Below are 26,569 nucleotides of genomic sequence, written 5' to 3'. Positions count from 1 at the left end.
ACTTATTAGAGCTTTCAGTGTATCAAGGGTCTTTATCTTAGAGTCAATGGGCCCTTTTTGGAAACAAAAGAATGTGACTTGCTTTCCTTGACTTGGGCCACTGGGAGGGTAAATCCCAAAGTAGCAATTAATGCCCTTCAAGGAGTTATCCTGGTTAGAACAGTTTCTCAGTGATGTTCTTGGCATGATGCCACATTGTTGTACTAAGATGACAAGGAATCTATAGTCCAGCCATAGCAGAGAAAAATGCTTTGAGCTGTATCTACAGGGAAGGGAATGGGTTATCTTGAGTTACCTGAAACTTCTTCCCCAATTCTTCAGTATGCTAGAGGCCAAATTTGAGATATAGCTTGTTAGGTAGTCAAATTTGGGAATGGGAAAAGGCATGAAACATTTTTAAAAAGGAAATATAAAGACTACATTATACATATTTGTTTTATTAATTTGAATTCTTTAATTTTGTCTAACATCTCTAAAATTCAAGGCCAAGTTCAGCCCTGCAAAAGTGTTAAAAATTACCTTTGAAGACCATTCAAACTATACTCAGAAGGTCACTACCAAACTCAGAAAACTTTTAACAAAATTATTTAATATTTCCAAAATATTGTTATCAATAATTTCTTTTGATGTCTTGTTAAAAGCTTTGCTGAAATATGTAAAAAAGTTAAATTAGCTGTGATAGCTAGTCTACATCCCATGTTTAAAAAAAAAAACACATCATGAGTTTATAAACTAATGAAGATTTTTCAATTGTTACATTGTGTCTAGGTGATATATTCCATGTGTACCAAACAAAGCCTTGGTATGAAAATCAAGTCACATTTACAATACAATTATATTTTAAAGTCAGTACTTTTAAGAGCATGATCAGGTATTTTCCTGTCCACTTATGTGAAGCAACTGAAATGGTCTTGGCTTCAGTAGTCTTGATTGTTGTGAAAACTCCATGTGAAAAATACATAAACATTATCCTCGATGCCTAGTGCATAATCATTCAATACATGTTAGCTGCTATTACCATTATAGTGAATTTTAATTTGAACTGATATTTTAACAAGGCATTCTACATTATTTCTTCATCCTTTATTTTAGATATTTAAAATATTAAAAATAAACCCTTATGTTCCCATCATTCAGAATCATCAACCATAACTTTTGTCATTTTTATTTTCAGAATTTTTAGCACATAAAGTATCACCAATAAAGTTCATATCTCCTTCAACTGTCACTCTCTGACCCAACACTAAATCCAGAGACAACTACCATGAGCTTAGTATATATCATTCCAGTTTACTTTAAAATATATTAAATATTATTTTTAAGATAAATATGATTAAATAGTCATATAATCATATGTCTAAACTTCTCTATCTTATTGGAGAGAAATTTGACCAGTGATCCTACAACCTGTGGGGACTAGCAAAATTCAATCAGTTATCAAAATCCAGGAAATGTCTGATATCCTGGTCTGTAGGAGATTGTACCAAGCTCCAATATTTTTCATGTTTTGGTAACTAGAATTGTAGGAGGGTTTTTGGCCCCTGCCAATCTACTGGGTGCCAGCAAATGTTAACATTTTTAGGTGTGATGTTAGTAACTTGTGAAAATACAGCTGGCATAACATGATTTAATTACAGCAAAGTATTTCTAAGGTAGCAACCCTCAACTTTTTTCTCTACAATACACACTCAGATAAATAAAACACATTGGAAGTCACATCTGAGGAATCAAAAGGAATAAAAGACACTAAATGATCTCTGTTGAGCTTCTGTTAATTTGAGTGCTTTGTATGGGAGGAATGTGAATTAGAGTAGATCACAAACTATTAAAGCATTGTAGATGGGAAGCTCAGTTGGAGTTGAGGCCTAGAAAATTCACATATACACCATGGAATACTATGCAGCCATCAAAAAGGATGTGTTCATGTCCTTTGCAGGGACACGGATGAAGCTGGAAGCCATCATTCTCAGCAAACTATCAGAAGAACAGAAAACCAAACACCACATGTTCTCACTCATAGGTGGGAATTGAACAATGAGAACAGTTGGACCCAGGGCGGAAACATCACACACCAGGGCCTGTGGGGGCGGCGAGGGGGATGCGGGAGGGATAGCATTAGGAGAAATACCTAATGTAAATGACGAGTTGATGGGTGCAGCAAACCAACATGGCACATGCATACCTATGTAACAAACCTGCACGTTGTGCACATGTACCCTAGAACTTAAATAAAATAAAATAAAATAAAACACACGATGGAAAAAAATCAGTCATATTTCTATACAATTTATAGTGGTATCCAAAAACATGAAATACATAGAGATGACTTTAACAAAATATGGACAATAGCTATACAATGAAAACCTCAAATGCTTCTGAAAGAAAATAAGATGTAAGTAAATGGAGATCTATATCATGTTCCCAGATCAGAAAAGTCAATGTTGTCAAGTTGCCAGTTCTTCTCCAATTGGTCTATAAATTCAATGCAATCCCCAATCAAAATGCCACCAGGCTTTTTTTGTGGAAATGACACACTGTATTTTATTAAAGTTAAAATTTTTCTCTTTGAAAGATATGACAGCAAAAGAAACTACCATCAGAGTGAACAGGCAACCTACAAAATGGGAGAAAATTTTCGCAACCTACTCATCTGACAAAGGGCTAATATCCAGAATCTACAATGAACTCCAACAAATTTACAAGAAAAAAACAAACAACCCTATCAAAAAGTGGACGAAGGACATGAACAGACACTTCTCAAAAGAAGACATTTATGCAGCCAAAAAACACATGAAAAAATGCTCACCATCACTGGCCATCAGAGAAATGCAAATCAAAACCACAATGAGATACCATCTCACACCAGTTAGAATGGCAATCATTAAAAAGTCAGGAAACAGCAGGTGCTGGAGAGGATGTGGAGAAATAGGAACACTTTTACACTGTTGGTGGGACTGTAAACTAGTTCAACCCTTGTGGAAGTCAGTGTGGCGATTCCTCAGGGATCTAGAACTAGAAATTCCATTCGACCCAGCCATCCCATTACTGGGTATATACCCAAAGGACTATAAATCATGCTGCTGTAAAGACACATGCACACGTATGTTTATTGCGGCACTATTCACAATAGCAAAGACTTGGAACCAACCCAAATGTCCAACAATGATAGACTGGATTAAGAAAATGTGGCACATATACACCATGGAATACTATGCAGCCATAAAAAATGATGAGTTCATATCCTTTGTAGGGACATGGATGAAATTGGAAATCATCATTCTCAGTAAACTATCGCAAGAACAAAAAACCAAACACCGCATATTCTCACTCATAGGTGGGAATTGAACAATGAGAACACATGGACACAGGAAGGGGAACATCACACTTCGGGGACTGTTGTGGGGTGGGGGGAGGGGGGAGGGATAGCATTGGGAGATATACCTAATGCTAGATGACGAGTTGGTGGGTGCAGCGCACCAGCATGGCACATGTATACATATGTAACTTACCTGCACATTGCACACATGTACCATAAAACCTAAAGTATAATAATAATAATAATAATAATAATAATAATAAAAGAAAAAAAAAGGAAATGCAAAAAAAAAAAAAAAAAAGATATGACAGTACTCTATTTGCAAAAGATTTGTTTGACCAAGGACTTGAGTTCAGAATATATAAAGAACTTCAAATTCAACAATAAGAAGACAAATGACCCAATTTTTAAAGTGAGTAAAATATTTGAACAGAAACTACACAAAATAACACATATGAAGCATATGAAAAGCACACAAAAGGACGGTCAATGTCAACATCCCTCAATGCAAATTATAGCCACAGGTAACCTAACTTGAGAGGTGAAAAGTATAAAAACTGACAATACCAAGTATTAGAAAGAATGTGAGTTCATTTGGAACTCTCATACACTGCTGTTTGAAGTGAAAATAGAACAGCCACTTTGAAAACATTTTTGTAGTATCTCATAAAGATAATATACACTAAGCATGTGGTCCTCCTGGAGAGGTACAAATAAAAGGTATTTACCCAAATTAAGTGAAAACATGCATCCACACAAACACTTGTATACACATTTTCATAGCAGCATTATTCATAATAGCCAAAAATTTTAAATACTCCCAAAGCCCATCACAGATAAATGGATAAATTGTGGCATATTCATACAATGGAGTTCTAACAAGCAATAAAAAGGAAAAAGTAACTGATACATGTAGCAACATAATAAATGTCAAAAACATCATGCTAAATGAAACAAACCACACCCAAAGATTACATATTGCATGATTGCAATTATTTGAAATTCTAAAAATGGAAAAGCCAAGTACATTGAGAAAATTAATGCTGCCTCAGGCTATGACTAAAAGGGAGAGTTGACTACAAAACAAAAGTTCTTTGGGGAGTAATAGAAATGTCCTATAATCTTGATTGTGGTGGCATTTACACAATTATACATTTGTCAAACTCACTGAACTATTCTTTCAATTTGATATTGAGAAACCTGTCTTTGAGGCTCAAATTTGCCATTTATTAGTGTGTGCATTTAGGCAAGACTATTTAATCTCTCTGAGACTCAATTTCCTAATCTTTAACACAGGAACAATAATGTTTATATCCTATTTTTCTTTTGTTTCAAGAGGCTAATAGTCAACAAAGCTTTAGGGTTTCTATGATGACCAAAATCCTAATGAAACAAAATATATTAATGTGCTTTATAAGTTGTGTAGTACTGTTACAGTATAAAGGATTATAATTATACACTTTTTCCGATAGCTTATTAAATCCAATATTTGATGTCTAACAAAAATACAATAAAAAGAAAATATAAAAAAATTCATTGAACTATATACTTAAAATGTGTAAATTTCTTTGTACATAAATTATACTTCAATAAATTTGAAAAGAAAAGAGTCTTGTAGATCTTGAGAAGCTGGAGTGACACATGACATATTACAAATGGTAAGATTTCCACGGAGGCAGGAGGAATCTACGTTCTCACATTTTGTGAAGTCTGTGTGAGATGTGATGTGAGCCCAACAATCCCACTGGGTACTTATCCAAGAAAAATGAAGTAAGTATCTCAAAGAGGTATCTATGCCCCCATTTTCACTGCAGCATTATTCATGACAGCCAAGATGAAGAAACAACCTAAGCATCCATTGATGGAGGAATGGATAAAGAAAATGTGATCTCACACACACACAGGGAGAGAGAGAGAAATATTATTCAGCCAATAAAAAGAAAATCCTGCCATTTGTTATAACATGGATGAACTGGAGGATATTGTGCTAAGTGAAATAAACCACACACAGAAATACAAAAGATGTATGATAACACTTACATGTGGAATCTAAAAAAATTGAACTCGGATAGGAACAGTGGCTCACACCTGTCATCCCAGCACTTTGGGAGGCCAAGGCAGGTGGATCATTTCAGGCCAGGGGTTCAAGATCAGCCTGGCCAACATGGTGAGAACTAGTTTCTATTAAAAATACAAAAATTAGCTGGGCGTGGTGGCAGGTGCCTGTAGTCCCAGCTACTGGGGAGGCTGAGGCAGGAGAGTTGCTTGAAGCCAGGAGGCAGAGGTTTCAGTGAGCCAAGATCGCACCACTGCACTCCAGCCTGTGTGACAGAGTGAGACCCTGTATCAAAAAAATAAAAAAACTGAACCCATAGAAGCAGAGAATAGAATGGTGGTTGCCATGGGCTGGAGGGTGGGGAGTGGAGAGACAGTCAGATGGTACCAACTTTCTGTCATAAGATGAATACATTCTGGAGATCTAATGTAGATTATGGTGACTACAGTTAATAATACTGTACTGTATACTTGAAATTTGCTTAGAGATTAGACCTTAAGTGTCCTGACCCTCCCTGCGCCCCCTACACACAGTAACTATGTGAGATGATGGATGTGTTAATTTGATTGTGGTAATAATTTCACAATTCGGTTTGATTTATATAGAATCATATTGTGCACATTAAATATATGTTATTTTATTTGTGCCTCAGTAAAGCTGGAAAAAATAAAATCAAAATAAAGAATTTTTTTAATAATGCTATTCAGCTAAGAACAAGGATGATAAGAGTTTTAAGCTATCTTCAATATGTCATTAACTAGGCCAACTAAAGCAAATTAAGCACATATTCTGTTTTGTTTCATTTAATAGCATTGTCTTCCTACAGGAGCTACGAATTTATTATCAGAGTTTATTACCAAACTTATTATTTTGTTTTCGATTTTTAAAAAGTGAAAGATGTATACAATCTGAAGAGTAATCAGAGTATATTGTTTCTGATTTTTAAAAGCTATCTTAATTTATTAGCATTAACCCCAGTGACAAATTAAGCCATGTACAGATACTTCATCTTTTATCTTATGTTGCCATTTTTCCCGATAGACAGTGCGTTCTGTTCAGACAAAGTATGTTATATTTATACATGTTACCAAGAATTTCACAAACTGGGAGAGAGTACACATTCAATAAGATTTAGCTAATGAAGAATAAGTTAATGAATAAATGGACAGATGAACGAATCAGCCATTTTAAAGAGATATTAGTTTACTGTTCAATGTGACAAGTATGTAGACCCACAGGATAAAGTATATAATTTAGTGTCTTTAAACAGTGAACTTCAACCAAATAATTATGACATATCCTTTACCATATAATAAATGGTGTTATTCATTATGTTTACCATTTTTCTTTGCTGTGACTATTTTTAGCTTCATTTAAGGTTTATTCAATAACCAAAAACTTCTTTAGCCTACATCTTTGCAATATTGCCCTTCTCTTCCTATACATATCAATGGTCAGTTCATAATTTAGCACATTGTCAGAAATATTTCCAATATTTTTTAAATAATCTCATAATTATTCACACACATATTTATGTATGTTGAAATTACAGTCCACAATTTTCATGGAATAAATATAGAATTGTAAAAGACCAAAATGGTACCAATCAAAAACTTTATCTCAACATAATATTTCAGAAGTAAATATTAAACAGAGCAACAAATGGGAGAACTGAACTATTCCATGTTTTGCGAGCTGTTAGATGAAAAACAAATCACAAAGAAGCAGGGAAACCACCTTTCAAGATGGATAAGATCCTAGCAAAAACAACAGCCAACATGATTTCCCTGTCATATCCCCCACTCCAACCCCATTAGTCTCTTCACTGCCCTTTTCACATCCTTGTTTCTGAGAGTGTAGATTAGAGGGTTAAGACTAGGTGTGACAACAGTATAAAAGAGGGCAATGAACTTGCCTTGATCTTGAGAATTTTCTGATGGTGGCTGGAGATATATGCACATGACTGGAATGAAAAAGAGAGATACAACCATAAGATGGGCTCCACACGTCCTAAACACTTTCTGAAGCCCAGTGGTTGATTGCATCCTCAGTACAGCCTGGGCAATGGCACCATAGGAAGTGAGGATGAGGATGAGAGGTATGAGAACAAAAATGGAGCTCATGACCATGAGGGTCAGCTCATTTGCATGGGTATCAACACATGATAATCGCAGAAGTGCTGGAACTTCACAGAAGAAGTGATCCACTAGGCGATGTCCACAAAGGGGTATCCAGAAAGTAAAGGAGGAATGAAGTGCTGACGTAGTAAATCCACTTACCCAAGAAGCCACAGCCAACAAGCGGCAGAAACAAGGGTGCATGAGGACAGTGTAATGCAAAGGTCTACACACAGCTGCATAACGGTCATAGGACATCACCACCAGTAGGACACACTCTGTGGTTCCCAGTGCGAGAACAAAGTAAAGTTGGACCATACAACCAGCATAAGAGATGGTCTTTTCCCGGCCCCAGAGATTCACCAGCAACTGAGGGATAGAGCTGGTGGTGTAGCAGAGATCCAGAAATGAGAGGTTTGAAAGGAAGAAGTACATGGGAGTGTGGAGATGGGAGTCCAGGTATGTCAGGATGACGATGAACAGGTTTCCTATCAGTGTTATCAAGTAGAAGATCAAGATAACCACAAAGAGAACTACTTCCAGATGAGGCCAGTTAGAAAATGCAAGTAGAATAAAGAAGCCTTCAAAACTTGCATTTTTTTTCATCATCATTCTTATTTTTCCTGTACCTAAAGAAAGAATCACATAAACTCAAAGTCTGTCCATGCATTGTCAACCGCCCACTTGCAAACAGATTGAAGAAAAAAGTTTCCCACTTCCAGATAGTGTGCACCATTATGGCAGTAGAATTTTTATACAGTTTCCTTTATATGCTTCATTGAGATATTTGTCCAGCTGTAGATACAAGCAATAGCTTTTCAAGTTACTGAGTTCTTTTATATACATCCTTGAGTTAACATTTGGATAAATGAAGACTAAGATATTCCATAATCAGAAAGACAATATTTAAGAAAATAATTTTTTATTTTAAAAAATTAAATTGATTTTTTTTGCATTTTCAGACTATTTCCAATTTTGCAGTTACAGAGAAAGGAATAACTGCAGCCATAATAATCTTACTTATAGATAGGAATTTCCCATGTTATAGAGCAATTAGATAGTCACTTTAAAATATTAATATTAACTGAAAAGAAATAATTGAATATGACTATAGAAAGAATTAAATGATATTCATTTATTTATGCTAGCAGTTTATTTCTAGGCAAATAAAATAATGTGCAAAAGGAGGTTTAAACAGACATATGCACACACACACCAACTTATAAAAATTCACAATATAAGCAAAGCTGATTAATAAAGTGAAATAGAGTAGAGATATCAGTGATAGAGTGCTTCCAAAGGTACATGAGGGTATAATTATTATTGGAAGACAAAAAGATTACAGAGTCTAACAAAAACACAGGGAGCGGTAAGAGAGAAAGGAAAGGTGCTTTAATGCACAACAGTGAAGAGGAGGTCAGAATGTGGCATTTGAAGTTGAAAGAATGTATAACACAGGATTGTTAGACAGGGACAAGAAGACTTAAACATGGTTTCTAAAAAAATTTATACGCTTTAGGCCAATAACTGAACTATACTTTAGATTCTGCGTCACAATTTATAATTTGTATTTCTGGGTTTTCTTCAATATTCCTAAACAGCATTGCCATCCCCCTTCTGCTCACCTCCTGCCACAGCCAACTCTTCTTCACATATTCTCTGATAAAATATGACAAAAGACAAATTTATTTACACCCGACTCACCTTCAGTGTTTTGAAAAACTTTTAACAACTCAAATATTCTAATCTTGACTCTTGAAAAAGATGTAAGGGTTTGCCTAATTAGTTGAGTTACAGCTGGAGAGCTAGGAATGTTGAACTTGGGCCAAGTCTGTGCAAATGCTCCAGACAGGTACAAAGATATCTGTACACTTTTCCATATTGTTGGTAATGGAATGATCATTACCTTTTGAGAAATCATGGAAAAATTGCAAGAATTTTTTTAAAAAGTTCCCTAGGATGAAAGGTAATATTCTGTAAGATACTTGAACTCACATGCTGTGGATACTTTTGCTAATGCAGGTATAATTTTCTTTCCTAATGCAGCTGCCTGAGTTCCTTACTACAGTAATTAAAAGGTGAAATCTGATATTTTTCTGTTGTATAAACCGTCTTTCAGCATTCTTCCAGAGTTGATAAAAGGGATAGGAAATAAGGGACAAAAAAAAAACAAAAAACCCAGAACTCATGTAGAGAAAAGTTTGCAGCTTCGATTTTCTTCTTGGTGGAAAAGAGGGAAATGAAGACCCTATCAAATGTAGCTTTTATGAGTTGTGGAATAAAATATCTTCTCTCTTCTTTTAAATCAAACACCGTAGTGAAAATGGATGGCTGAGTGTCTCTTCTTTCCCCAATTATCACTAAGAGACATTTTCCCAATTCGTGTCATATTCATTCCTTTATACTATATCTGGTTTGTTTTCTTACTTTAATTTTTCATCGACTAGTAATAATTGTATGTATTTATGGAGTACATTGTAATGTTTTGATATGTATATACATCATAGAATGATTATATTAAGCTAGTTAATGTACCTATCACCTGACACCCATCATTTTTTTTGTAGTAAGAACATTTAAAATCTACACTTCCTGCAATTTTGAAATATGGAAGCCGTACACCCCTTAAGAAGTGCACCAACTTCTTTCAGTACTGACCTTCCTGTGTTTGTCCCTGTTCCCTGTCACTCTCTACCTGGCCTATGACCTCATCATGTATAAACTGATGAAGGGGCTCTCTGATTGCCATGCAACCTAAAAACATCAACCTAATTGCCTTCTTATAACATTTTTGCCAATGTTTTAAATCTAACTATGGAGAACAGAGTCTGGAAATAACTGTGATTGTCATTGCTACAGAAAAGAGAGCCTGAGTTTGTCCAAAAGATCTGCTTTTTAGCAGAATGTGGGAATACTTTAGGGCATTCAAGGTATCACGGGATGGACCCTTTATCCCAGAGCAAATGTAATCTTTATGGAAACAAAAAGAATAATGGGATACTCTTCCATTGACTGCGGCCTTTGGGAGTATAAATCCCAAAGTTGCAATTAATGCCCTTCAAGGAGCTGTCCTGGTGTGGTGTTCTCAGTACAAAACTCTTCATAGAAATATCTTCAGTATGATGTTATAGTCTTACTGTGATGACAGTGAATTTATCACTTACAATTATGGGAGAAGATGCTGTGAGTTATATTTATAATAAAGGGAAGGGGTTTTACTGAGCCATCTGATTTTTTTTCAGTTTTCCATGGGGCTAAGGGTCAAATTTACAAGACAACTGGAAAAAAGGAGTGATTTCAGAGCCATTCAACTGAAAAACTAGAATACATAAAGACTAAACTGTGTATCTGTTCCTTATTAATGACATGCTCTTTGAGACTGACCTATATTATTTATGCCTTCCCAGTTGTCTTTTAAATTCAATTCCAAGATTTGTCCTGCAAAAGGTTAAAAAAACTTGAATATTACTCCAATCTTTTATTTTATTGTAATTGAAAAATAATAATTCTTTATATTGATTAGGTACGATGTGATCTTTTGATATATCTATGTACAATACAGAACGATTCAGTCCAGCTAACACAATCATTACCTCACATACTTATTTTTCTTATAGTGAGAACATCTAAAATCTACCTGTTTAAAATCTCCCCTTTCCCCATCCCCTGCCCCCCAGGTAGCTATCATTCTACTCTCTACTTGTATGAGTTTATCTTTTTTAGATTCCACATATGAGTGAGATCATGTGGTATTTGTCTTTCTGTATCTGGCTTCTTTTACTTCACATAATGTCCTGCAGGTTCATGAATGTTGTTGAAAAGACAGAATTTTCCTTTTTCCTTTAAGGCTGAACAGTATTCCACTTTATACAAATAATGTGGTTCATATATATCACATTATATCCCTTTTATATATTTATCTGTTCATCCATTGATGGGCATTTAAGTTCCTCCCATATCTCAGCTATTGTGAATAATGCTACAATGAACATGGTAGTGCAGATATCTGTAGTGAATTCTTATGATTTTACGTTGCCTCAGTGTTTATTTTCAATATAAGTTGAACTTTCTCATACCAGAAGCAGGGCTTTGTCACTCTTAACACAATTTCGAGTTCTCCTCTCCTTCCAGTTTCTCAAGGTGATCAATCCAGATACTTGGCCTTTTGGTTTCCACCTCCCTATGGAACACCTAGATACAACCTGCTTGACTTATCCCACTGATCCTCACACCCCACATGGACTGCAGATTTGCAGTAGTGAACACCTCTCAATACAACATAACTCCCAAGAACTCATGCCTGCTTGCTCTAAACCCAGCAATCAGTTACTCCCTGCTTGGATAATGCTGTGTACCCCAGTAAAGGCTTTGACCTTCTCGGCTGTCACTCACTCTCTCTTGCTACCCACCCACTGGTTGAGCATGCATGTCTCTGAGGGCTGCCCCTTCTCCCATTAGGCCTGTGAGGAAAATCGCCCTCTTCTCTCTGCATCTTTAAGTAATAAAACTACTTCTATTACATGTTTTTTTTTACTTGTGTCTCACCTGACTGACACACCTGAAATTAACTTCTTTTCTGGACAAGGCTCTCTTAAAGAGTAGTTATCTTGGTAGGAATGAACTGGACACACTAGTCAGACAAGAGCCACAAGGGTGTCTGCCAGTGAAAACGAGTTTCCAGTGAGAGGGACACCTGGTCATAAATAGGGCAATTAGGCATTAGCTCTCCATCAGGATATAGAAGTAGTCCACGAAAAAAACACAGAAAACATCCGCGATCACAACCACCTCCACTGGAGCCCATCAGACCAGGGTTAGAGTTTCTGGCTCCTCTTCAAAGAGAGACATTAAGACCAAATTAGAGGAAAATCTACCAATATATTTTTAACATGTTAATTTCAATCTCTTTGGCTATGTACCCAGAAATATAGTTGCTGCATCATATGGTAATTCTATCTTTTTTTGAGGAATCTCCATGCTGATTTCAATAATGGCTGTATTAATTTACATTCCTACCATTAGTATATAAGGATTCCCTTCTCCACATCCTTGCCAATACTTATTAACTCTTATTTTATTGATATAGCCATTCTAACAGGTATGAGGTGATATCTTATTGTGGTTTTAATTTGCATTTCCTTGATGATTAGTGATGTTGAGAAATTTTTTTATATATCTGTTAGTCTTTTATGTCATCTTTTGAAAGATGTCCATTACGTCTTTTGCTCAGTTTTAAAAGGGGTTCTTTGTTTTCTTGCTAACAAATTTAAGTTGTTTGCATTTCTCACATATTTTGGATATTAGCCATGTATGGTTTGTAAATATCTTCTCCCAGTCCATGGGTTGCCTCTTCAATCCGTTATTTACTTTGTTATATAGAAGGTTTTTGGTTTGAGGTAATCTCATTTGTCTATTTCTGCTTTGGTTTCCTGTGCTATTGAGATCATCACCAATAAATTATTGCCAAGATTAATTTCAAGGACATTTTTCCCTATGTTTTCTTCTAGTAGTTTTACATTTTCTGGTCACACATTTAAATCTTTAAACCATTTTTAGTGGATTTTTGCATATGGTGTGAAATAAGGTTTCAATTTCATTGTTCTGTATTTGGGTATTTGATTTTCCCAGCATCATTTATTAAAGATACTGCCCTTTCTCCATAGTGTGTTTATTCTTGGCATCTTTGGCAAAAATCAATTAATCACAAATGCATGAGTTGTTGTCTGGGCTCTCTATCACATTACATTGGTCCGTGTGTCTGTTGTTATGCCAGTACCTTTCTGTTTTGAATACTATAACTTTGTAATATATTTTGAATCAGGTAGTGTGATGCCTCCAGCTTTGTTCTTTTTGCTCAAAAGCACTTCAGCTACTTAGGGGTTTTTGTCATTCCATATGAATTTTTAAATTGCTTTTTCTATTTCTGTAAAACAAAAAAGTCATTGAACTTTTTTTTTTTGGTCTCTTTTTTTATTATTATTATTATTATTATTATACTTTAGGTATATCTCCCAATGCTATCCCTCTCCCCTCCCCCCACCACACAACAGTCCCCAGAGTGTGATGTTCCCCTTCCTGTGTCCATGTGTTCTCATTGTTCACTTCCCACCTATGAGTGAGGATATGCAGTGTTTGGTTTTTTGTTCTTGCGATAGTTTACTGAGAATGATGATTTCCAATTTCATCCATGTCCCTAAAAAGGACATGAACTCATCATTTTTTATGGCTGCTTTTATAGAAATTGCATTGAATCTGTATATCACTTTAGGTAGTACCTATATTTTAATAATATTAATTCTTCCAAACCATGAACACAAGATCCATCACATTCTGGGCTTTTGTTTGGTAGGAGACTTTTATTACTGATTCAACCTCCTTACTCATTATTAGTCTGTTCAGATTTTCTATTTTTTCATGATTCATTCTTGTTATGTTTCTAGAAATCTAACCATTTCTTCTAGGTTACCCTATTTGTTGGTGTAAAATTGCTCATAGTATTCTTTTATGATCTTTTGTGCTTCTGTAATATCAATTGTAATGTCTCCTCTTTCATTTTTGACTTTATTAGAGTCTTCTTTTTTTCTTAGTTGGTCTACTAAAGTTTTGCCAATTGTTTTTATCTTTTCAAAAATTCAAGTCTGAGATTTGTGAATGCATTCTATTGTTTTCTAGTTTCTTATTTATTTCTGCTCTGATCTTTGTTATTTCCTTCCTTCTGCTGACTTTGGGATTAGTTTGCTCTTCTCTTTTTCTAGTTTCTTGAAATGTAACATTAGGTTGTTTGTTTGGGATCTTTCTTCTTTTTTAATATAGGCATTTATTACTATAATTATTCCTCTTGCTAATATTTTCTTTTGCTACATCCCATAAGGTGTAGTATGTTGTGTTTTCATTTTCATCTGTCTTAAGATATTTTTTAATTTTGCTTTTGCTTTTTTATTTAACCCATTTTTTATTCAGGAGCATGTTGTTTAATTTCCACATTTGTAAATATTTCACATTTTCTCCTATTATTCATTTCTACTTTCATACCTTTGTGGTCAGAAAAGATACTTGATATGATTTCAATCTTCTTAAAACTGTGGAGTCTTATTCTGTTCCCTAATATTTGATCCTGGATAATGTCCCATTTGCACTTGAGAAGAATGAGTATTCTGCTGCTGTTGGATGGAATGTTCTATACATGTCTGTTAGGTCCATTTGATCTAATGTGCATTTCAAGTCCAGTGTTTCCTTATTGATCTCTGTCTAGATGATATGTTCATTGTTGAAAGTGAAGTATTGAAAACCCCTGCTATTATTGTATTGCAGTCTGTTTCTTTTTAGGTCTATTAATACTTTCTTTATACACTTAAATGATCTAGTATTAGGTGTATATATATTTTCAAATGTTATGTCCTTTTGATGAATTGACCCTTTTATAATGTAATGACTTTCTTTGTCTCTTTTTACAGTCTTGGACTTAAAGTTTGTCTAATATAAGCAGAGCTACCCCTGCTATCTTTTGGTTTCTACTTGCATGAAATATTTTTTTCAATCAATGTGTGTTCTTTAAGTTGAAGTTAGCCTCTTACAGGCAGCCTACGTTTGAGTATTGTTTTTAAGTTTTTTTCCAAAGCAAATCATTTTAATAGGTTGTCGAATATACAATTATTAGAAATATCTAAATATTACCTGTAAAAATTAGTATATCATATTAGATAATTCTATAAAATAAGAAAACACAAATCACACATTGCCAATAACTGCTGCAGTCCAAGAATATCCCCCATCAATAGTACAAATTACAAACACATTTTTAAAATTAAAGATGTTATTTAGACATTTAAACAAAAGCAACCATGACTAGCCTAAATACATTCATTCATCAAGCACAATAAATTTAGCATTGCTACTTACAGTCACTAATAACACAATTTTAGGTGCAATTTTACCTAAAATTTCATAAATTTTCCAATACACTTCTGATAGTAAAGTGTCTTTGTGCATGCCATTCCCATTTATATGTGGGTGCATCATATATCAGACTTAAGGCTATTTCACCTCATTATTAAATTGTTCATAAATATATAAAGAAAGTGAACAACAGGCCAAAATTTAATCCCAATGATCACAAAATATATATATATATATTTTTTTTTTTTTTTCTTTTTTTTTTTTTTTTTTTTTTGAGACGGAGTCTTGCTCTGTCGCCCAAGCTGGAGTGCAGTGGTGTGATCTCAGGCTTACTGCAACCTCCACCTCCTGGGCTCAAGCAATTCTCCTGCCTCAGCCTCCCGAGTAGTTGGGATTACAGGCATGCACCATCACGCCCAGCTAATTTTTGTATTTTTAGTAGAGATGGGGTTTCATCATGTTGGCCAGGCTGGTCTCAAACTCCTGACCTCATGATCTGCCTGCCTCGACCTCCCAAAGTGCTGGGATTACATGCATGAGCCACTGCGCTCAGCCAGACAAAATATAAATTTTTACAAAATTCTTGAACACATGCACAGATTTGTTTAATTGCCTGTGTACTACTACTTTTTTTTCTTACTAGAGACTATCACAATAAGTAATAAGAATTTAATATTAACTCAAAAAAAGATGAAGGCTTCAACCTTCCTACAATAGTAACACGCATTTTTTTTTTTTTTTTTTAGACGGAGTCTCCCTCTGTTGCCCAGGCTGGAGTGCAGTGGTGCAGTCTTGGCTCACTGCAACCTCCCACCTACCGGGTTCAAGTGAGTCTCCTGCCTCAGCCTCCCGAGTAGCCAGGATTACAGGCACCCACCACCATGCCCAGTTAACTTTTGTATTTTTAGTAGAGAGAGTGTTTCACCATGTTGACCAGGCTGGTCTCCAACTCCTGACCTCAGATGATCCACCCACTTCGGCCGCCCAAAGTGCTGGGATTACAGACATGAGCCACAATGCCCAGCCCTAACAAGCATTTTAAATAACAATACAATCAGTCTGTAAACCAAAAAGTAACTTCATATTCATTGCCAAATTTAAAATACCAATGATTTGAAGATAAGATTGAGGCCTAAAATATTTGTACTAAATTGTAAAATGCAATTTAAAATGTGCAGTTAATTTGCTTGTGAATATGTAATGGAATGTTTTTCAAAAGTAATGTTATGTTAAACACTACTCTAAACAGACACTCTAAGCAAACATAACCTTACTAGCAAGAAAATGAAAAATTAAGACTTTTTTGTGCTATCTATACCTATTACCCAAACTGAAATGTCAAATAGAGATTACAATGTGGCAAAATATTATTTCTAACCTCTGTGGCATTGTTAGTTGCTTCATCTCAACTCAAAGCTTATTATCTTATCTTTACACAAAATCAAATGCTAGTTATCTTCATTATCCATAAACGTGTATTTTTTATATCTCTATTTTCATTAAGTCCCTAAACTCACCCCATCTACAGAGAATGCTGGAAACCGCTAATGACTCATTTGATTGGCTCACAACTGTATACAGGGAGGATACAAATGCTTGACACATAGCATACATGCAATAAATATTTCTTTCTTTAATTATACTTTAAATTCTGGGATACATATGCAGAACGTGCAGGTCTGTTACATAGGTAGACACGTTCCATGGTGGTTTGTTGCACACATCAACCCATCATCTACATTAGGTATTTCTCCTAATGTTATCCCTCCCCTAGACCCCGATCCCCCAACAAGCCTTGGTGTGTGATGTTCCCCTCCGTGTGTCCATGTGTTCCCATTGTTCAACTACCACTTATAAGTGAGAACATGCGGTGTTTGGATTTCTGTTCCTGTGTTAGTTTGCCAAGAATAATGGTTTCCAGCTTCATCCATGTCCCTGCAAAGGACATGAACTCATCTTTTTACGGCTGCATAGTATTCCATGGTGTATATGTGCCACATTTTCTTTATCCAGTCTATCACTGATGGGCATTTGGGTTGATTCCAAGTCTTTGCTATTGGGAGTAGTGCTGCAATAAACATATGTGTGCATGTGTCCTTATAGTAGAATGATTTATAATCCTTTGGGTATATACCCAGTAATGGGATTGCTGAGTCAAATGGTATTTCTGGCTCTAGATCCTTGAGGAATCGCCACACTGCCTTCCACAATGGTGGAACTAATTTACACTCTCATCAATAGTGTAAAAGCATTCCTATTTTTCCACATCCTCGCCAGCATCTGTTGTTTCCTGACTTTTTAATGATCACCATTCTAACTAGTGTGAGATGGTATTTCATTGTGGTTTTGATTTGCATTTCTCTAAAGACCAGTGATGATGAGCTTTCTTTCCTGTTTTTTGGCCTCATAACTGTCTTCCTTTGAGAAGTGTCTGTTCACAACCTTTGTCCACTTTTTAATGGGGTTTTTTTAATTGTAAATTTGATTAAGTTCCTTGTAGATTCTGGATAATAGCCCTTTGAAAGATGGACAGATTGCAAAAAGTTATCCCATTCTGTAGGTTGCCTGTTAACTCTGATGATAGTTTCTTTTGCTGTGAAGAAGCTCTTTAGTTTATTAGATTACATTTGTCAATTTTGGCTTTTGTTGCCATTGCTTTTGGTGCTTTAGACATGAAGTCCTTGCCCATGCCTATTTCCTGAATGGTATTGACTAGGTTTTCTTCTAGGGTTTTTATGGTTATAGGTTTTACATATAAGTCTTTAATCCATCTTGAGTTAACTTTTGTATAAGGTGTAAGGAGGGGGTCTAGTTTCAGTTTTCTGCATATGTCTAGCCAATTTTCCCAACACCATTTCTTAAACAGGGAATCCTTTCTCCATTGTTTATGTCAGGTTTGTCAAAGATCTGATGGCTGTAGATGTATGATGCTATTTCTGAGGCCTATGTTCTGTTCCATTGGTCTATATATCTGTTTTGGTACCAGTACCATGGTGTTTTTGTTACTGTAGCCTTGTAGAATAGTTTGAAGCCAGATAGGGTGATGCCTCCAGCTTTGTTCATTTTGCTTAGGATTGACTTGGCTATACGGGCTCTTTTTTGGTTCCATATGAAATTTAAAGTAGTTTTTCTAATTCTGTGAAGAAAGTCAATGGTAGCTTGATTGAGATAGTATTGAATCTATAAATTACTTTGGGCAGTATGGCCATTTTCACGATATTGATTCTTCCTATTCATGAGCATGGAATGTTTTTCCATTTGTTTGTGTCTTCTCTCATTTCCTTGAACAGTGGTTTATAGTTCTCCTTGAAGAGCTCCTTCACATTCCTTGTAAGTTGTATTGCTAGGTCTTTTATTCTCTTTGCAGCAATTGTGAATGGGAGTTCACTCATGATTTGGCTCTCTGTTTGTCTATTATTGGTGTATAGGAATGCTTGCATTCCTATACAAGCATTACACATTGATTTTGTATCCTGAGAGTTTGCTGAAGTTGCTTATCAACTTAAGGAGATTTTAGGCTGAGATGATGGGGCTTTCTAAATGGACAATCTTGTATTCGGCAAACAGAGACAATTTGACTTCCTTGCTTCCTGTTTGAATACCCCTTATTTCTTTCTCTTGCCTGATTGCCCTGGCCAGAACTTCCAATACTATGTGGGATAGGAGTGGTGAGAGAGGGCAGCCTTGTCTTATGATGGTTTCCAAAGGGAATGCTTCCAGCTTTTGCCCATTCAGTATGATATTGGCTATGAGTTTGTCATAAATAGCTCTTATTATTTTGAGATATGTTCCATCAATACCTAGTTTATTGAGAGTTTATTGAGTTCATTGAAGCCGGGCAGCAGAGGTTGCAGTGAGCCAAGATCACACCATTTCACTCCAGCCTGGGCAACAGAGTAAGACTCCATCTCAAAAAAAAGGAAAAACAATGAAAAGGAACAAACAAATCCTCCAAGAAATGTGGGACTATGTGAAAAGACCAAAGCCTACGATGGACTGACTGGGGTTCCTGAAAGTGATGAAGAGAATGCACCAAGTTGGAAAACACACTTCAGGATATTATCTAGGAGAACTTCCCCAACCTAGCAAGACAGGCCAACATTCAGATTCAGGAAATACAGAGAACACCATTAAGATACTCCTCAAGAAGAGCAACCCCAAGACACATAATCATCAGATTCTCCAAGATTGAAATGAAGGAAAAAATATTAAGGGCAGCCAGAGAGAACAGTCAGGTTACCTACAAAGGGAAGTCCATCAGACTAACAGCAGATATCTCTGTAGAAACCAAAAGATTTTTCAACCCAGAATTTCATATCCAGTCAACATAAGCTTCATAAGTGGAGAAATAAAATCCTTTACAGACAAGCAAATGCTGAAGGATTTTGTTACCACCAGGCCTGCCTTACAAGAGCTCCTGCAGAAACCACTAAATATGGAAAGGAAAAATGGGTACCAGCCACTGCAAAAACACATCAAAGTATAAAGATTAATGACACTATGAAGAAACTGCATCAGCTAATATGCAAAATAACCAGCTAGTATCATGATGACAGGATTAAATTCACACATAACAATATTAACCGTATATGTAAATGAGCTAAATACCCCAATTAAAAGACATAGACTGGCAAACTGGATAAAGAGTCAATATCCATCAGTGTGCTGTATTCAGGAGACCCATCTCATGTGCAAAGACACACATAGGCTCAAAATAAAGGGATGGAGAAATATTTACCAAGCAAATGGAAAGCCAAAAAAAAAAAAAAAAAAAAAGCAGGGGTTGCAATCCTAGCCTCTGATAAAACAGACTACGAGCCAACAAAGATAAAAAAAAAAGACAAGGGCATTACATAATGGTAAAGGGTTCAATGCAACAAGAAGAGCTAACTATCCTAAATTTATATGCACCCAATACAGTAGCACCCAGATTCATAAAACAAGTTGTTAGAGACTTCCAAAGAGACTAAGACTCCCACACAATAATAGTGGGAGATTTTACATCCCACTGAGAATATTAGACAGATCAGCGAGACAGAAAATTAACAAGGATATTCAGGACTTGAACTCAGCTCTGGACCAAGCAGACCTAATAGACATCTACAGAACTCTCCACACCAAATCAATAGAATATACATTCTTCTCAGCACCACACCACACTTATTCTAAAATTGACCACATAATTGGAAGTAAAACACTCTTCAGCAAATGCAAAAGAACAGAAATCATAACGAACAGTCTCTCAGAACACAGTGCAATCAAATTAGAACTCAGGATTAAGAAACTTACTCAAAACCACATAGTTACATGGAAATTGAACAACCTGCTCCTGAATGACTACTGGGTAAATAACAAAATTAAGGCAGAAATAAATAAGTTCTTTGAAACCAATGAGAACAAAGAGACAACATACCAGAATATCTGGAAAACAGCTAAAGCAGTGTTTAGAGGAAAATTTATAGCATTAAATGCCAACATCCAAAAGCTGAAAAGATCTAATATCGACACCCTAACATCACAATTAAAAGAACTGGAGAAACAAGAGGCAAACAAATTCAATAGCTAGCAGAAGGCAAGAAATAACTAAGATCAGAGCAGAACTGAAAGAGATAGAGACATAAAAAACCCTTCAAAAAATCAATGAATCCAGGAGCTGGCTTTTTGAAAAGATTAACAAAATAGACTGCTAGCTAGACTAATAAAGAAGAAAAGAAAAAAGAATAAAATAGACACAATAAAAAATGATAAAGGGGATATCACCACTGATCCCACAGAAATACAAACTACAGAGAATGATATAAACACCTCTATGCAAATAAACTAGAAAATCTAGAAGAAATGGATAAATTCCTGGACACAAATACCCTCCCAAGACTAAACCAGGAAGAAGTCAAATCCCTGAATAGAACAATAACAAGTATGGAAATTCAGGCATTAATTAATAGCCTACCAACCAAAAAAAGCCCAGGACCTGATGGATTCAGAGCCGAATTCTACCAGAGGTACAAAAAGGAGCTGGTACCATTCCTTCTGAAACTATTGTAAAAAACAGAAAAAGAGGGACTCCTCCCTAACTCATTTTATGAGGCCAGCATTATCCTAATAACAAAACCTGGCAGAGACACAACAAAAAAAGAAAATTTCAGGCCAATATCCCTGAAGAACATCGATAGGAAAATCCTCAATAAAATACTGAAAAACCGAATCCAGCAGCACATCGAAAAGCTTATCCACCACGATGAAGTCGGCTTCATCCCTGGGATGCAAGGCTGGTACAACATACACAAATCAATAAACATAATCCATCACAAAAACAGAACCAATGACAAAAACCACATCATTATCTCAAGAGATGCAGAAAAGGCCTTCGATAAAATTCAACATCCCTTCATGCTAAAAACTCTCAATAAACTAGGTATTGATGGAACATATCTCAAAATAAGAGTTATTTATGACAAAACCATAGCCAATATCATAGTGAATGGGCAAAAGCTGAAAGCATTCCCTTTGAAAACTGGCACAAGACAAGGGTGCCCTCTCTCACCACTCCTATTCAACATAGTATTGGAAGTTCTGGCCAGGGCAATTAGGCAAGAGAAAGAAATAAAGGTCATACAAGCAGGAAAAGAGGAAGTCAAATTGTCTGTTTGCAGATGATATGATTGTCCATTTAGAAAACCCCATTGTCTCAGCCCAAAATTTCCTTAAGCTGATAAGCAACTTCAACAAACTCTCAGCATACAAAATCAATGTGCAATAATCACAAGCATTCCTACACACTAATAATAGACAAGCAGAAAGCCAAAATAGTAAGTGAACTCCCATTCATAGTTGAAAATACCTAGGAATACAACTTACAAGGGACGTGAAGGACCTCTTAAAGGAGAACTACAAACCACTGCTCAAGAAAATAAGAGAGGACACAAACAAATGGAAAAACATTCCATGCTCATGGGTAGGAAGAATCAATATTGTGAAAATGGCCATATTGCCCAAAGTAATTTATGGATTCAATGCTATTCCCATTAAGCTACCATTAACTTTCTTTACAGAATTAGAGAAAACTACTTTAAATTTCATATGGAACCAGAAAAGAGCCCGTATAGCCAAGTCAATCCTAAGCAAAACAAACAAAGCCATAGGCATCTTACTACCTGACTCCAAACAATACTACAAGGCTACAGTAACCAAAACAACACAGTACAGGTACCAAAACAGATATATAGAACAATGGAACAGAACAGAAACCTCAGAAATAACGTCATACATCTACAACCATCTGATCTTCAACAAACCTAACAAAAACAAGCAATCGGAAAAGGATTCCGTATTTAATAACTGGTGCTGGGAAAACTGGCTAGCCATACGCAGAAAACAGAAACTGGACCCCTTCCTTACACCTTATCCAAAAATTTACTCAAGATGAATTAAAGACTTAAATGTAAAACCCAAAACCATAAAAACCCTAGAAGAAAATCTAGGCAATATCATTCAGGACATAGGTATGGGCAGGGACTTCATGACTAAAACACCAAAAGCAATGGCAACAAAAGCCAAAATTGGCAAATGGGACCTAATCAAACTAAAGGGGTTCTGCACAGCAAAAGAAACTATCATCAGAGTGAACAGGTAACCTACAGAATGGGAGAAAATTTTTGCCATCTACCCATCAGACAAAGGTTTAATATCCAGAATCTACAAGGAACTTAAACAAATTTACAAGAAAAAAACAACCCCATCAAAAGTGGGTAAAGGATATGAACAGACACTTCATAAAAGAAGACAGTTATGCGACCAACAAACATGAAAAAAAGCTCATCACTGGTCATTAGAGAAATGCACATCAAAACCACAGTGAGATACCATCTCACGCCAGTTAGAATGGCGATTATTAAAAAGTCAGGAAACAACTGTGAGCCAAACCTTTTTTCTTTGTAAATTACCCAGTCTCAGGTATTCCTTTACAGCAATGCAAATGGATAAATGCAGAAAGAAAGGATTGGTCTGCATTTCTTTTTTTTTTATTTTATTATTATTATACTTTAAGTTTTAGGGTACATGTGCACAACGTGCAGGTTTCTTACATATGTATACATGTGCCATGTTGGTGTGCTGCACCCATTAACTCGTCATTTAGCATTAGGTATATCTCCTAATGCTATCCCTCCCCCCTCCCCCCACCCCACAACAGTCCCCGGTGTGTGATGTTCCCCTTCATGTGACCATGTGTTCTCATTGTTCAATTCCCATCTATGAGTGAGAACATGCGGCGTTTGGTTTTTGGTCCTTGCAATAGTTTGCTGAGAATGATGATTTCCAGCTTCATCCACGTCCCTACAAAGGACATGAACTCATCATTTTTTATGGCTGCATAGTAGTCCATGGTGTATATGTGCCACATTTTCTTAATCCAGTCTATCATTGTTGGACATTTGGGTTGGTTCCAAGTCTTTGCTATTGTGAATAGTGCCACAATAAACATACGTTTGCATGTGTCTTTATAGCAGCATGATTTATAATCCTTTGGGTGTATACCCAGTAATGGGATGGCTGGGTCGAATGGTATTTCTAGTTCTAGATCCCTGAGGAATTGCCACACTGACTTCCACAAGGGTTGAACTAGTTTACAGTCCCACCAACAGTGTAAAAGTGTTCCTATTTCTCCACATCCCCTCCAGCACCTGTTGTTTCCTGACTTTTTAATGATCACCATTCTAACTGGTGTGAAATGGTGTCTCATTGTGGTTTTGATTTGCATTTCTTTGATGGCCAGTGAAGATGAGCATTTTTTCATGTGTTTTTTGGCTGCATAAATGTCTTCTTTTGAGAAGTGTCTGTTCATATCCTTCGCCCACTTTTTGATGGGGTTGTTTGTTTTTTTCTTGTAAATTTGTTTGAGTTCATTGTAGATTCTGGATATTAGCCCTTTGTCAGATGGGTAGATGGCAAAAACTTTCTCCCATTCTGTAGGTTGCCTGTTCACTCTGATGGTAGTTTCTTTTGCTGTGCAGAAGCTCTTTAGTTTAATTAGATCACATTTGTCAATTTTGGCTTTTGTTGCCATTGTTTTTGGTGCTTTAGACATGAAGTCCTTGCCCATGCCTATGTCCTGAATGGTATTGCCTAGGTTTTCTTCTAGGGTTTTTATGGTTTTAGGTCTAACATGTAAGTCTTTAATCCATCTTGAATTAATTTTTGTATAAGGTGTAAGGAAGGGATCCAGTTTCAGCTTTCTACATGTGGCTAGCCAGTTTTCCCAGCACCATTTATTAAATAGGGAATCCTTTCCCCATTCCTTCTTTTTGTCAGGTTTGTCAAAGATCAGATAGTTGTAGATATGTGGCATTATTTCTTAAGGCTGTATTCTGTTCCATTGGTCTATCTCTCTGTTTTGGTACCAGTACCATGCTGTTTTGGTTACTTTAGCCTTGTAGTATAGTTTGAAGTCAGGTAGTGTGATGCCTCCAGCTTTGTTCTTCTGGCTTAGGATTGACTTGGCAAGGGTTCTTTTTTGGTTCCATATGAACTTTAAAGTAGTTTTTTCCAACTCTGTGAAGAAAGTCATTGGTAGCTTGATGGGGATGGCATTGAATCTATAAATTACCTTGGGCAGTATGGCCATTTTCACGATATTGATTCTTCCTACCCATGAGCATGGAATGTTTTTCCATTTGTTTGTATCCTCTTTTATTTCATTGAGCAGTGGTTTGTTGTTCTCCTTGAAGAGGTCCTTCTCATCCCTTGTAAGTTGGATTCCTAGGTATTTTATTCTCTTTGAAGCAATTGTGAATGGGAGTTCACTCATGATTTGGCTCTCTGTTTGTCTGTTATTGGTGTATAAGAGTGCTTGTGATTTTTGCACATTGATTTTGTATCCTGAGACTTTGCTGAAGTTGCTTATCAGCTTAAGGAGATTTTGGGCTGAGACAATGGGGTTTTCTAGATATACAATCATGTCATCTGCAAACAGGGATACTTTGACTTCCTCTTTTCCTAACTGAATGCCCTTTATTTCCTTCTCCTGCCTGATTGCCCCAGCCAGAACTTCCAACACTATGTTGAATAGGAGTGGTGAGAGAGGGCATCCCTGTCTTGTGCCAGTTTTCAAAGGGAATGCTTCCAGTTTTTGTCCATTCAGTATGATATTGGCTGTGGGTTTGTCATAGATAGCTCTTATTGAGATACGTCCCATCCATACCTAATTTATTGAGAGTTTTTAGTATGAAGCGTTGTTGAATTTTGTCAAAGGCCTCTTCTGCATCTATTGAGATAATCATGTAGTTTTTGTCTTTGGTTCTGTTTATATGCTGGATTACGTTTATTGATTTTCATATGTTGAACCAGCCTTGCATCCCAGGGATGAAGCCCGCTTGATCATGGTGGATAAGCTTTTTGATGTGCTGCTGGATTCGGTTTGCCAGTATTTTATTGAGGATTTTTGCATCAATGTTCATCAAGGATATTGGTCTAAAATTCTCTTTTTTTGTTGTGTCTCTGTCAGGCTTTGGTATCAGAATGATGCTGGCCTCATAAAATGAGTTAGGGAGGATTCACTCTTTTTCTATTAATTGGAATAGTTTCAGAAGGAATGGTACCAGCTCCTCCTTGTACCTCTGGTAGAATTCGGCTGTGAATCCGTCTGGTCCTGGACTTTTTTTGGTTGGTAAGCTATTAATTATTGCCTCAATTTCAGAGCCTGTTATTCGTCTATTCAGAGATTCAACTTCTTCCTGGTTTAGTCTTGGGAGGGTGTATGTGTCCAGGAATTTATCCACTTCTTCTAGATTTTCTAGTTTACTTGCGTAGAGGTGTTTACAGTATTCTCTGATGGTAGTTTGTGTTTCTGTGGGATCAGTGGTGATATCCTCTTTATCATTTTTTATTGCTTCTATTTGATTCTTCTCTCTTTTCTTCTTTATTAGTCTTGCTAGCGGTCTATCAATTTTGTTGATCTTTTCAAAAAACAAGCTCCTGGATTCATTGATTTTTTGAAGGGTTTTTTATGTCTCTATTTCCTTCAGTTCTACTCTGATCTTAGTTATTTCTTGCCTTCTGCTAGCTTTTGAATGTGTTTGCTCTTGCTTCTCTAGTTCTTTTAATTGAGATGTTAGAGGGTCAATTTTAGATCTTTCCTGCTTTCTCCTGTGGGCATTTAGTGCTATAAATTTCCCTCTACACGCTGCT

General features: G+C 36.1%; 1 protein-coding gene across 1 annotated transcript; it reads right to left on the bottom strand.

The window, feature by feature from the left end:
- Positions 1-6,346: 6,346 nt before the first annotated feature.
- On the bottom strand, positions 6,347-9,562 carry LOC129038755 (olfactory receptor 2J1). Its single transcript, XM_054492145.2, has 2 exons — positions 9,194-9,562; positions 6,347-8,284 (listed from the first exon to the last, which is right to left on the bottom strand). The coding sequence occupies exon 2, from the start codon at positions 8,099-8,101 to the stop codon at positions 7,163-7,165; it is 939 nt and encodes a 312-aa protein (XP_054348120.2). The 5' UTR covers positions 8,102-8,284; positions 9,194-9,562; the 3' UTR covers positions 6,347-7,162.
- Between the last annotated feature and the right edge of the window lie 17,007 nt (positions 9,563-26,569).

The sequence above is a fragment of the Pongo pygmaeus genome, chromosome 5 (genome assembly GCF_028885625.2).
Source record: "Pongo pygmaeus isolate AG05252 chromosome 5, NHGRI_mPonPyg2-v2.0_pri, whole genome shotgun sequence".
NCBI lineage: Eukaryota > Metazoa > Chordata > Mammalia > Primates > Hominidae > Pongo > Pongo pygmaeus.
This window is presented reverse-complemented; position numbering and strand designations above follow the sequence as displayed.

Excerpts from the sequence above, each read along its gene's own strand:
- LOC129038755 (XM_054492145.2), bottom strand. The coding sequence starts at position 8,101 with ATGATGATGAAAAAAAATGCAAGTTTTGAAGGCTTCTTTATTCTACTT.